This window comes from Myzus persicae, unplaced genomic scaffold, assembly GCF_001856785.1.
Source record: "Myzus persicae strain clone G006 unplaced genomic scaffold, MPER_G0061.0, whole genome shotgun sequence".
In the NCBI taxonomy this organism is placed as follows: Eukaryota; Metazoa; Arthropoda; class Insecta; order Hemiptera; family Aphididae; genus Myzus; species Myzus persicae.
The window spans coordinates 1,895-16,777 of NW_019103592.1; the positions used below are offsets into that span (position 1 = coordinate 1,895).

The 14,883-nt window shown below is 29.8% G+C and overlaps 1 protein-coding gene and 1 non-coding gene across 5 annotated transcripts in view; both read right to left on the bottom strand.

Moving 5' to 3' along the window:
* Positions 1 to 686: 686 nt before the first annotated feature.
* Trnag-ucc lies at positions 687 to 758 on the bottom strand. Its single transcript has one exon. It is a non-coding gene; the product is annotated as a tRNA-Gly (tRNA).
* A 9,355-nt stretch (positions 759 to 10,113) lies between these two features.
* LOC111034808 (two pore potassium channel protein sup-9-like) overlaps positions 10,114 to 14,883 on the bottom strand; it is an 81,499-nt gene continuing 76,729 nt past the window's right edge. For all 4 annotated transcript variants that reach the window (XM_022316189.1, XM_022316187.1, XM_022316186.1 and 1 more), the window contains one exon: positions 10,114 to 11,469. In XM_022316189.1, coding sequence (XP_022171881.1) covers positions 11,151 to 11,469 — 319 coding nt within the window. In that variant the 3' untranslated portion in view covers positions 10,114 to 11,150. The remainder of the gene's footprint in view (positions 11,470 to 14,883) is intronic.

Below are 14,883 nucleotides of genomic sequence, written 5' to 3' on the forward strand. Positions count from 1 at the left end.
GGTATGCAAAATTTGTATGAATATCAGTAAGTGACGTTTAATGATTTAAATAATATGAGTAAATAAATAAAAACATGTTATTTAAGTCTACTGTAATATTATTTTATTTTATTTGCCTAGATCTTAATATTTTGTAAAGAAAAACCCTTATTTAAAATTATTATTAGGGAGTTGCCAATCACATTTTTTGTATGATTAGAATTATTGAAGTCATAATGTGCTTATAGATAGATATAAATATATAATAACTAAAATGCGTTAAAAGAAATTTCGCCCTGCGGACGGTCCTGGCTTGCAGGGTGTGACTTCAGCTTGGGTTAGTTGCTCACACCTAACCATGTTATTATTAGGTAGAAATTCGTAGAAATACCTCTGTTTCAGTTTCGTTGTCTGCATTGGCCAATGCCTCGTAACGATTTGGCGGACTAAATTAATTTTTTTTTATGCCGTCTTGTTGATATGTGCCAGAGGACAAGAACAATAATTAATAGCTAAGTGCCGGACTGGAGGTTAGGTTCACATTTTATTGCTGTTGCTTCATAAATTATAGATGTCAGAACACTAATTATTATTCATTTCCAAAAATAATAAATGGTTTTAAAATGGGGATTTAGTCCCTATGAACTAATATAATATAAACAAAAAAATCAAATAAACCCAAACAATTTACTCAGCAAAAAAGTTGCTGCGATGGCCGGGAATCGAACCCGGATCAACTGCTTGGAAGGCAACTATGCTGACCATTACACCACCAACGCCCGTGCTGAGCGATGTTTAATCAATGTTATGTAGAGTGTACTTACCTAATATTAACTTATTAAACAATTTTAGTATCTATAATATACTAAAACGGTAAATTGATTCTTTTTTTAAAACTCATTATGCTAGAGATAATAATAATATGGAAAAAATGAAAAAAAATTTTTTCTTGTAAAAGTTACACAAGTTAATTGGAAAAAAAGTAACTTGACTTAGTTAATGATCAGTTACTTTTTTCTAATTCATCGTTATCAATAGAAAAATATAATAATAACAATTAATTATTAATTGTACTTACTTAAAATACAAACCTGTAGGTTTAGGATACTGGGTAATTGAGTTTTCTTTTCTATTCTCAATTAGAAAAATAATCGAAGTATAACCGTAGACGGTACAACTGAAATTAAGTTAAAAGTTATTTACTTTAAAAAAAGTAACTCGTTATGTAGCTATGTTATAAAATCAACGTAGCTTCAACTTAGTTTTTAATTCGTTAAAGTGGTACGAAATCTTTGTATTTTACATAGGTTTAATGGATTGAAGGAGACGTATATATTGAATGACGTTGAATTAAAATTAAAATTAAATTGATGTATTGATAATTTAACCTATTTATATCAATATATGTACCTATGCACCTAACTTATTAAAAGCAATCGACTAACTGACGTCCAACCTAATCCGTTACAAACCAAAAAAAAAACTAAAATAACCTAAAATTATTTCAATTAAATTATAATATATTATAATATATATTCATTGTATTGAACTTTTTGCAAACCAATATCCCAGAGTATACTTAAAGTCTTTACTAAATTTGACAAAAGTAATATTATTCCGATCGTCCTACGAAATTGAACGAGAGTGTATGTGTGGCACAATGATTCCAAGCCATGACGCTATCTAGTGGATACACCGGGCAACAGATTTCTATGGTTTACAGTGGTCTACTACAGTAGGTAGCGCACGGCTTATCGTACACACCGGGGCGACACGGGCGACGACTTGGAATTGTTTGAAATCAACCTTCAGAATATTGTACTTTGAATATTGCAGCGGGTCTGGAAATATTGAAAAATTTGAGACTCATAAACCTGTGTTGTATCGGTAGAAAATAGTTTGTTTTCAATTTGAATGCGAATTGCGTTTGAGCTTAGCATCACAACCACCTGTAGCGACATCAACACGTCATAGTTTAAGCAGTTAAAAACGCAACTGTTATTTTAAAAATGTAAACCGCCAATACAATTATTATTAAAAATGCAATGGATAATAGTAATATTTATTATAAATAATTATACTATGATAATATATCCTTATAGTTATACCTACTTTTGTTCATAAAATAATATAGGAAAGTACAGTTTAAATAACTTCAATTAATATGTCTCAATGTAATAATCAATGTAAGTGTGTACAATGTAGGTACCTATTGCTTATATAAAATAAATTCCATATCACCATTTATTTTAATTTAAGTTTAGTCCCCATGCTTGTTTTTCGATTTATTTCTTTAAAATTTTAAAATCTTTATAATAAAAACCAAAGGCCCGTGCTCATGTCAAATAGTTACCGTTTTCATTTTTAAGCATTTTTGTGCTATATGAAATCATACAAGTATGTATCATTGGTAGAAAATATAAATTAGATAATATAAATATAAATGTACATGAAATCTAAAGCGTATGCAATAAATTAACAATAAATTGTTGTATTAGAGTGTTATCAATGTATCGTTAATACCCCGATTGAGTTATAAGTACTTAATTATCACTATATGGAGATATGTCCTATATACGAAGGACAATAAAGTTAGTAGCTTATCATTTTTAACCAAGTTAACTTTCCAAAGTTGACTGTATTACGCCTGGAAAATTGAGAAATGTGTTTTGACAATATTTTAAGTTTGAATAATTATTGTAATTCGATTAAAATGCAAAAAGTATAAATTATTTAATTTCGACTCCGACACACCTGTGTCCTATTCGGTGTAACCTACTTGACTGCACGAAATATTATTATGAGTAAGGTCAGTTTCAATTTATTTTGGTAGAATCAAAGGTAGTAAGGTTCAAAAAAAAAATTACTTTAGAACTGTATACAAGTCAACAGGTAATGTTTGAATAGATGAAACCGTTTGGGAGAATCCACCCAAAATGTAGTCTGTTTGATCTAATAGTTGTATACCGTTTGAACGAATACATATGAATGAATATACGTGTATAGGAAGTAATATAGATTGTCATAAATCATAATATTAAAAATAAATACATAAAAATAACATTCAATTTACATATTGAATAATATTGTCAATGAACTCTAGATTTAAAAAAATGTCGGTTCCTATAATAATATTGTACAGTCAGAGACGAATAAAATAAAATCACATGCGCATAAAATTCATAGAATATAATCAGGTCTATAATCAAAGTCCATAATATCGAGTACTCAGATAAAAATAATTTCATTTGCCCAACGACCGCACTGCCGTTTGAACTGTACCTATCCGTTCCACTATTACATAAAACCTATTTATTACGTACTATACCTACCAAGCGAAATATGTTTGTATTATTTGTAATTTTTTTAATATAATTATTATAATAATAAGGTACATAACTAGGAATCCTATATATTTTAATTTCTTATTAATTAAATAAAATTGTTTTTTATTATTATGACACAATGAATATATAACAATTTAATAAAATGCTGGTATAATAGCAAAATATCAATAGGAAATCATTTTTTATTTACACAAAAAAAAAAATAATTTAGGTATTTAGATACAGTATGGCATGAAACGAATTATAAATACAAGTTTGATTTCTATATCACATAGAAAATAGGAGCATACCTATAAAATCCGACCCTAATAATTAAAATGTACAAATTACAATTGTAAGCTTCGTTGTCATCAATACGCATGTTATATCATTTAGCCGGTTTAATATCCAATAGTATCAGAAGCGCATGGAATCACTGTTTACAAGAATTGAGAAATTGAAAGACGTATTAATAGTGATGGATCATCTAATAAATAACCATATTATTTTTTACTTGCATTTCATCCAACGAGCAAAAAGTACAGCAAAAAAAAGCAGGGTAGTGGCTATAATATTGTTTAGTAGATGTTGAGTGAAACTCCTTAACGAGTAAATTACTGTAATCAATATTTTAATTTAAATTCAATGAACAACTTACACAATGAAAAACTATTTTTTTGAAAGATTTTATAGTTTGGGCGAGGTTATATAACTTATAAGAAATAATATTGTACAAAATGTTTGACGATTCTTCCTCTCAACAAAAAATAAAACTAAAAACATCCAAATATTTAAAATGTTTATAATGGGTTAAATTAAAACAAAATCTATATTTTGAGAATTAATTATATCTCGTTTAGTCTTATATAATTATTTGATGAAAAATTCAAGTTTACAGCTTTAATTTTTGAAAAATGAATTATTTTGAATTCTACTGGTTATAGTTTTCAATCAAAGTCGAGCTAAAAATTGAAGGTCAAAGCATTTTTATAGAAAAAACAAGACAGATCGTCATTGTAAAACCAATACAATATTCTTGCCACGAATTTAAAAATATTATTTATCATTATTTTATAGTTAGTAATTATTCGTTTTCATCAAATTTATCGTTAGTCTTAATCTGAGTTCGGTTTTATTCTGACCAAATATCGACCCACGCTCGTTGATAACATATTGTACAAGTAATAAGTTCACGATCTTATCACAGGGTTATGGTTCTCACCAAATTCCCCTCTTGGGTCTCTTCACCATTATACATGTCCATGGCACAGTTCTCCGAAATGTTGGGTGATGCCGACAATGTTTAATAATACTTATGTTGTTGTGTCGTATGTGAGTACACTTGCGCTCGCACACACACGTGTCAGTAAAAATCGTATACAGAGTGATTCACGTCCATCGTCATCTGTTATCCATTAACCATTTATATATTACTAAGACACGTGCGTTACACTCGTTCAGTGACGTTGTTAACACAATATGGTTCTTCTCTTTCCCCTCATACTCATCCGCAAATAAATATAGTACCTAGGTAACAATATTAACGTAAATGTTTAGTTGAAAACTGAAACAATTTATCATGTTTATGAAAATATAATATGTAAAATATAATCTACATTATAGTAAAAAATAAAGGAAAAAAAATATATTTATGTATAAGAATCCTAGTTTTTGGTGGTGTTTTTTTTATTTCAATATAAAAATTGACTGTTAATACAATACACCAAACAAATGTCGTAATTCCGAAAACTTGATGTTATTGCCAAGGAAAACTGTTATCCTTGTCCATTACTCCCTCAATTTTATAACTCAATAACAATCTTCGATACGTGTTTACGGATTTATGTGACGATGGGTACTATGTAAACAGCCTACATTTATTATTTGCGTCATAGGAGGTATTATAATATTATTGTACTCTCGCCCTTTTATGGTTTTCCGAGTTTGTATATTACATCTCCAAATAGAGGGCCGTAGAGGATATTGTCAGTTTGAAATATTCGTAAAAGAAAATCGTTAGAAAAATAATAGTATTTACGAAATCGGACTGAGTTTGTTTTCCTTATACTTAAATGCGTTTGTTGAGCGATTTGGCGATACCTAGCGTGAACAAACATAGGGTTTCAATAATTATTGTACGCTTTTGAGTAGAAAAAGGCTACAGATAATATATTCAATGATCACAACTAATGTGAACTCGTCACGTAAGGTTATGGTAAAATTGGGGTAATGAGTGCAGGGTATGAATAATATCAGTATATTATACAGTCCAAAGATATGTAATACAATATTTGTATTAATCAAAAAGTAATCATCAATGATGATTATTATTTGAATTTCGTCACATTTCAAAGTGTGCAACAATATAATAATCACAGGTCCAAAAAGCTCTCATTTTAACAACTCATTGTCCTTCCCACTTGATGCAAATTTAGGAGTGACGCAAAATAGGTGTGCTAAAAAATATTAATTAAAATTTGATCAAAAAAAATAATATTATAAACCTTAAATGTATGTTTCTGTTGAAACATTTCGTTGTTTGAGAACGAGCTAAGTTAACTAACTGCTATTTTATCCCACTACGTAATACAGATTTTAAGATTTAGAATTTTTGTTGTTGAATACTGGATTTGTTTTGGAAACAGATAATGGATGGGAATCATTTTAACAGCTCCACTTATTTTAATTATTTTTAAAAACTAACTTTTAATGATGTATTATATCTGTAATTGTATGACAAGCTATAATAATTTTAACTGTATGGAGGAAATAGGAATACACAATTTAAAAATAATAATATTAAATATTATACTATAATATGTATTAACATTGTAAATTAATAATATGAGCTTTGTCTTTAAGACAAGGAATTTCCAAGAATTTTGAAAATATTAAATATTAATTTTGAAAATTACTTGACCTAACCGGAGTTTTTACTGAGTGCTATTATTAAATCAAGTTTACTGAACCCAGCTTTTTTTTAAATAGTTAAAAGCTTGGAATATTTTAGTTTTCGCTTTTTTGTCCCGGATTCTATGATTGAGGATTAAATTATACCGTGTCCACGGCTCTGGGCGGCTGAGTATAAAAATAACAAGAAAATCGAATTTGATTTTTCATACAGATATTCATTTATGATTTTTATCCTATTTTTTATAATTTACATTATAATGTTTAATGTTCATGATTATAAACTGGTAGATTTATATATCGGTGAGAGGCGGTGTTCGCATAACTATTTGCCCTTGGGTTGCTTATGTATTATAATTACCTAAATAGGTAAGTTATACTTTTATTATAATATAATATAATCGATAACTGAAGTCGTAAATTATTGTAATATTTATATAAATATTTGGGTATTTTAGTCTTACATTCACACGTATAACGTGAATATTACAGTAATATGCAAGTATATAATATGCTAGTACATATTTTCAAATAATATATATTGTATTATACTTTTATATACTACACAATATACAAACGGTGTGCGCTCCACTGCGAAATTAAATCAACTTTTGTTTTCTACAAAGGAACACATGCCTATGGTATTTCATTTTGACGTTGTGCGAGTTGCGAGTATGAAACATTTGACATAAATTTCGATTTACAAATAAAATAATATATTCATCGTCCCATATACCTGTTTACGACGTAGAGGAAAAATCAACAATAAAATATATAACAAAATACAATAATATAGGTATGTACAAACTATGTTGTATAAGATGTTTATAACATGATGTACCTACACTAACTTTCACCGTTATGCAGTTTCATCCATTCCGTATGATACCTACCATTAAAATAATGATATATAAGTTAAAACACTTGTACTTAGCTGACGAAAAATGGACCTGTGTTGTTGTTTAGTGAAATAATCGATTATTACTTCGATGTTGTTTCAAAAGAACTATATTATAACAGAACAAATACCTCATGATAACATAGAATAATATCCGTATAAAATTGGCTATCATCGAGCAGCTGTGAAAATCGTGCCAAACATAATATGTATACATGCAAAATGCAAATATACTTTCAAAAACATTTAGAACAGTTTAGTGATTACTACAAAGTATGTTCCCTCTAACGTAGTGGTCAAAACATGTGGCCGCTAACTCTTTCAGTGTGGCCGACAACAGACATTATTTCTTCAAAAATGTTGAGAATAAAAATAAATAATTATTAAACGAAAAATAAATGTACGTACATGTATGTAATATAGGTAGGTATAACCAAGTATGTTGTATTAAATAAAGACATTTTAAATAACTATAGTCAATAGAAAAAATAAATGTTGTTATTTTAATTTATTTTGTTTATTTTGGATTTAGTATTAAGATGAGAAAAAGGGTGTTTTGCCCTCAAATATTTGATGTAGAGACCTGACCTCCGACTCCACTTGTAGGACAAAAAATAATATTTCCGAACTTTGAAGACATTAGCTGCCATTTTCATCTCATTAGTTACAATGTTACATATTATATATTATTCACGTTTCAAATAATTTTTCTCTTTTTAAAATATTTTTTTCATTATATCTTATAAGTATAAAAATGTATTAATTTTAGGTTGGCTGCGCACGCTTAGAATAATCATACTATATTCAATATTGTATTATGTTCAATAAAATGATAAAAATTGATTATAAATGAGAATAATTAGTAGTGTTCATTTAATATTTATGTGTATCGTGGTATTCACAGAAGGGCAAAGTGGCTGAAGGTTAAAAAAGGGCACCTCTGGAAAAAAATGTTGTGAACCACTGTACCTATATATAGATACCATATAGAGTATAATGGTTGTACATTTGTTACTTGTATTACCTATACAAATTCATGTGTTACCAATACGTACCTATGATATGTCAGTATTGCAATTTGTAGTATTCTAAAATAAATACATTGCTTTATTCAAGACGATAAGTATTTATAAAACCTGTTGAAAAAAAATAACCACTAGCTTATGACCTCTACTACCTCCCCTTTCAAATTCCCATGTAGATTGTGTGTGTGTGTGTGTGTGTGTGTGTGTGTGTGTGTGTGTGTGTGTGTGTGTGTGTGTGTGTATGTGTGTGTGTGTGTGTGTTAGTGACATGTGTATACAATATACATACTAGGTGTCCCGCTCTGCGTCTCCCATGCCAAATCTATTTTTTTTATAAAAAAATGTGTATGGCGTATGCATACTATGGAACAATATTATTATGTAATGAAACGGTAGCCTAATACAATATAATATAACTATAAAAGTATTATGCAGCACCATCAGCACCTATATAGGCATATGACGTTATCCAGGGGTCGAGTCGTTTCTATAACTCGTTTAGCTAGTGTATCAACTATAATGGTCCCCGGTTAGGTTATCAGATATTATTTGTTATTGTTTTCTAGTCAGTAGTGGCTCACACCATACGTCACTGGTAATTATGTAATAATATATTAATATAATATGATATACCTACATAGTTGTACAAAATCGAGTTTTGGTTGATTTGGTCAGTGTGTGCCAGGTATGAGGTTACCCCCTCCCCCTAACTTATATGTGAAAAACCCATAATAAATACAGTGTTATGCGTTTACTTTGACTTCATCGCATTAACTTGTATGTATATATTCTAACATGATTTATAATATGCTGAGATAGAAAACTGTTAAAATTAGGAGAAGAGGAATGCGTCTACTGAGAATAGGTACTGATCAAATATAATTAAAACAAGTCGTTATAATAATGTTAATAATCATTTTGTATTGTTATAATAATGAAAACATAAAAAAAAAATACAAAATCTACACATAATAATGATAATATGTCTTATGTTACGATTTACAACAACTTATAAACAATAAATAATGAGTTTTCGTTTTACACCTTTATGTTTTCGTATTGTTTTATTTAATAAATTATTATGAAATTACTATGTTTGGTTAAAATTTAAAACAAAAATGTAACTAAGTTGTATACGAGATTGATCAATTTTAGGCCTTATGATTTATATCTGTTACGGTTTATACGGCGTTGTAATTGGATAAACGTACTATATACGGTTTAAATGGGATTTCGTGTATGTCAATTCGTCCGTTGTCGTGACCGCACAAATAGTATTGTAATACGCTGTCTTAAAATCGGGAAAACGGGATAAAGACATAGGGAACTGATTCCTACAGGGCCACTAGACCACTGTATTTAAAAATACAAACACAAATACCAACACGATATTTAGATGTTTTTAATAACTTATAATAACTTTAAATTTTTAATTACTTTGACGTTTATGTTTGGATGTGTGGAGTAAAAGGCTGTAAACAAAAAATAAACCTTGAGATCGTAGTCATATGATTGAAAATCGTTTTTAAATAATAAGTGTGTGTACCAAGCAATGTACAGCCCAATCACCATATTATTATGATACTAGCCTCCGTACACAAATGCTTTTTTTATGTTAATTATTCTAAAGAGGACGTTTATTAAGAGGAGAGATTTACTCCCTATACTTTATAGTGTAAATCCGCACACTTGCGGAAATATTGCAGTCTATTACCGTACGAAAGCCGTTTAAGAAGCAAACCGCAAGTTACAACATTACAATTAATCAATTGGTTCTGAAATGATTGAGATAATGAAAATTATTACTTCAAAATAGCACACAATCAAAAGCCTTAAATGTCAACAAAAAAAATAGTAAAATAGGTATTTTAAGATTTGATAATATTAATGTTTTATAATACGCTAGTGAAAAGTAAAGGGTGCCGCTGTTGCACAACCGGTCAATATTGAACACAGACCGTGAACGTAATTTATTCACGTCATTAAATCGCATCAACACTAGAAGAATCGAGCAGTATAATAGCCGGTCCGTGTCACAGTCGGTTTCGGTGCAATTTTGTTACCTACTTATAATATATTTTTATTTTTATTAAAAACCATCGAAATTTCCACTTCCAAACCCGTCGAACCCGCGTTGGCGAGCAGTCCCGTACAATTAAATAATAATTTTGTTAACTGTGTAATGTGTATCGTATATTATATGAGTATTGCAGTTAACCTATGCAGAATGGAGCCTCAAGATGTGTAAAAGCCTTGAACTTCCTTGAAAATAATTTATTGAATATTCGAATTTTACTGTTAAATAACGGCAAGGCGTACTGCTTGAGTTTCCAAATATCGTAGACGATTTAATACGTACCCCATACTGAATAGTAAGATGAGTACGGTTATTAATAGAACAACTATGTATATTTAAGTATAATTATACAGAGTGATTCAAAAATCTCCATCTGACTACTGCTCAGCAACCATAATTCACTAGTAAACGACCTTTATACTATTATTGTAAGGATTATATAGTCGGGTTTATTGTACATTTTTATTTTTGTAGGTTATGAGCATCTTATGAGCATTTGCAATGATCAGAAACTGTCATCAGTTATAGTGCCGAGATTGACATATGAGAAAAATAACGAATAAATGTGTACCTAATCTAACCAGTGAGATCATATTGAATATAAAACACTTTGTTGAAACTCGATTATTAATTATATTAATTCTAGCATCTTAGTTTTTAAAATATATATTCATTTTTAAAATCAGGCGAAGACTTTTGAATGACCCTGTACAATTAAATATTCCTACGCCTATATTTCGGACGGGACGTGCAACAGTGACGAATAGACTTATTGGGGGCCATATTAAATTTCGTTGTGAGGGGGCAAGTGAATATAAAAAAAAAAATATTAATAATATGTCCATACACAATCACGCATCAAGCTGCCCCGTAAAATATATGTCTACACTGTTCACCAAAACCACCCTCAATCTCCAGTGCCGGCACTGTTTCTTTTATATGGACACCCGCTTCATGGACAGCAGGGGCTGTTCGGTCGGTGGACTGTTGTAGACTACGGCGGCCGCGGCTGCGGCGTTCGCGGCCGCCCTTTCCGCCGGACGTATGTCGCGGTTGTAGTCGTACTGCACTGGTCCCACGCACGTGCACGAGCAAACGGACACCTGGTCCACGTCGTCACCCGCGTCCCGACCAACCGTATGTCCGGCCAACAGCTTTCCGTTGACGGACGTCACAGCTTCACCGTCGACGGTGATGACGTGCTGTGACACGCCTTGCAGCTCGTTGTCCTCGCGCCTCACCTCTTCAGCGTTCCTGTGAATAAGAAAAAAAAATATTATTATTATGGCATGTCTCTGTGTAATGTTATATTGTTATTATAACACAGTAGGTTTGACGTGATAAGTATAACAATAAAATAATAATAATATAAAAGATTAATTAAAAAGTGTTGTACATTTCATTTTTAAATATTTAAAATTACATGTTTTTAATTGCAAGAAGGAGACCATTGAATCGCGAGGGCAAAGATCACAAAGAAGACCGACAAGATAAGCGAGAAGGTGGAATAGCCCACTAGTAAGTAGCATAATAATAATAATAATAATAGTAACTATATAATAATATAAAAATAATATGTACGAGCATTATAATATTATAATTTAATATACTTTTTTTTTCTATGAATATAGTAATAGTATTATAATATCTCTGTGATAAATAAAATAATTCTCGGACTTTTCTTTATCTTATGACGTCAAGCAAGTATAATAAATATGATATATATATATATTACATAGTTACCACAAGAATCGTACATAAACTTAGAACCGTAATAAGGGTCTGAATAAACAACTACAAGTGACAAGATTATTTAGCTGATGGGACAAAGCATCAATGATCCCCCAAACCATGCCTGATAATATTTATTAAACCTCATGTGACATATTCGTGTCACGAGTTCCAATTTACAGAAAGTATTTTAAACTTGAAGCTGGAGGGAACGGACGAATGATATAATTGGCTGACGATGACACGGTATATTGTCTATTTGTAGACCCGGAAAATTAATTAAAATACAAACCAAAAATAATGACATTCAATAATATATTCATTAAATAGTTTTATTACATTTATTTTTGATAGTTTATAAGTACATATTATTTTATATTTAATTTGAATTGTTATTACTCTAATACGATTAACCTATCATTGATACCCTAGCGAAGTGACAGTTTCTTTAATGATAAAAGCCCTGGGGAGGGGGGGGGCAGAGCCCCAATATAATATTGGATATACTAAAATAGGTATATACTATAATGTTAAAAGTATAATATACTTATTGGCCATTAATAAATGATAATATATAAATATAGGAATCATGATTTCGTTTCTTTAACTTCCAATATTGGAACAATATCATATTTGTTTACCTATAGTGTAACCGATCCTTTTTGTTTACTAGTGCTAATATGAACTCGTGATTCAATATTTACTCAATAGATAATATTATTGTCAATACTCAATACACGATGTGTACTCATAATATGTATATAATTTCATTTTAACGGCGTCTACATACGAAACTCTCAAACGAGGAACCTAATATCAACAATTTACTGTCTTAGAAGTTGAAAGATAATGGACAATAAAATGTTTATAATATGTAACTATATTAGTAATAAGTTTAGATGACGATGCCAAAGAAACTGTGATTAATAAAAATAAAAAATAAACATAATAGTAACATAATTACTGGTAGGTACATTGATTATTGATAAATTAATTATTATAACTCTGCTACGGGACTTGTGGAATTCGCATTAAACTTAAAAACATTCTTTTTACATTTATGTTTCGCTGCATCATAAAATATGATATCATAATGGACCTATAAATTATAAAAAATATATATTATGATTATTATTTATTTTTATTTGTATTATGTAATGTTCTATGGTAAACTTAATTGTTAAAAATGTTTTGCAAATTAAAAATTCTTGTTATTAACCCATCCCATCCTAACCTAATCGATGCTTTAAAAATTGTTTCTTTTAGTAATATTATACTATATTATTATAACTTTATTTATAATTTTATAAATTTTTAAAGACACCTATCTTTATTTTTTCATAGTTCAAATATGTTTACCCTCCGAAGTAAAAGAATGAATAAATAAGACCTTATAGTACAGGATAATAAAACATTCTGGCAGAATAATTGTATATATTATGTATATTATATGTATTTATAATAATAATATTACATACATTTTGAACTTCGGAGAGATAACTTCGATTACTGTTCTAAATATATTTTATTAGTACATCAACCTTTGCAGCTCGTCGTATTATATAGAGGGAGTAAAGTTTATGTTTACATATAATAAGTATTTGACATACACTTTCGTTATTACTTTACATTTTTTAACCGCTCGGATATCTAGATAAATAACGAAAAGTGAAGGCTATTAAAATGTTTAGTTTATTTAACAAAATGTATATGATTCAGAAGACTGCCGATCATGACTCTGGGACCTTAATACCTTATATTTAGCATTATTAATATTAATTTAATTTTAATATGCAAACAAGATGGTACGTGTGTTTACACCCGCAATACAGGTAGAACCAATATCCCACAGATAAAAAAAAACTCTTGAATGAAAATTTAATTTAAAAATTAGCGAAGGGAAGTGGTATTCTGAATATATTTTGTATTAATTATGTTTTGTTTTTTTTATGCCAGATAATACAACCGAATAGTATTCTACCACACCCACTTGAATATTTTGGTCCCTATAGCCGAATGTTCATTATCCAACATCTGCACAGATGACGATATCCTGAAGACTACCAGGACCGACAATGAGTCTCTTTAAATCCATATTAATCATTATAATATAACAGGAGGTACCTAATTCATGTTTAAAAATGTCCCTATTTTCAATCCAATTCGAGATAATTATAAACGCATCTTACGTACCGGTACGATTTTTTCTAATTACTCTGATAATTCATTTTATTTTTCCACCTATAGTAGTCACGCGTCCAAGTGGGTAAGTGAAATACTACTATTCTATGAAATAATTTAGCAAATCTATAAACCGAGTAGAGATAGAAATAAGTGTTCATTATGGATTACCGTAATGTAGACAGAAGTGTGACAAAAAAAAAATAGTAAGAATCTTTACAGCGTGGCTCGTGAGAGAAGGCTTTTTCAATAACACACTGCAGAAATAGCTCACTCCCCGCCCCTGCCACACAATATTCTATGGTGGATACTGGATATGTATTTTTATTAAAATATCATAAAATAACATAGGAATGCGAATTATTTATAGGTCCTTCGCGATGACAAAACAATGTCGTGTACGACTTGCAGCAAACATAATTTGTATTCATGGTTTACGAACATATAATCTTGCAGATGGTTTACGAAACCATCACGTTAAAAACTAACGGGTTACTAATTTTCAAAGCGATTTCTTTTCCCTGGCAACAAAATGTCGACTGAAACGAAACTATTGTTAGTATAGTAAAAATATTTAGTACGTGCCTTCACGTGTGTATACGACGGCACGACGCACGTCCATCAAAGTAGCATGGACGTTTGTTTGGACCAGTTTTCACTTAATTGTATAGGTATACGAGGATTTAATTATTTTGGACGTTATCTTGATCGTCTCTGTTGTATGGAAATGATAGCGAAACGACAAAGATCGATTAC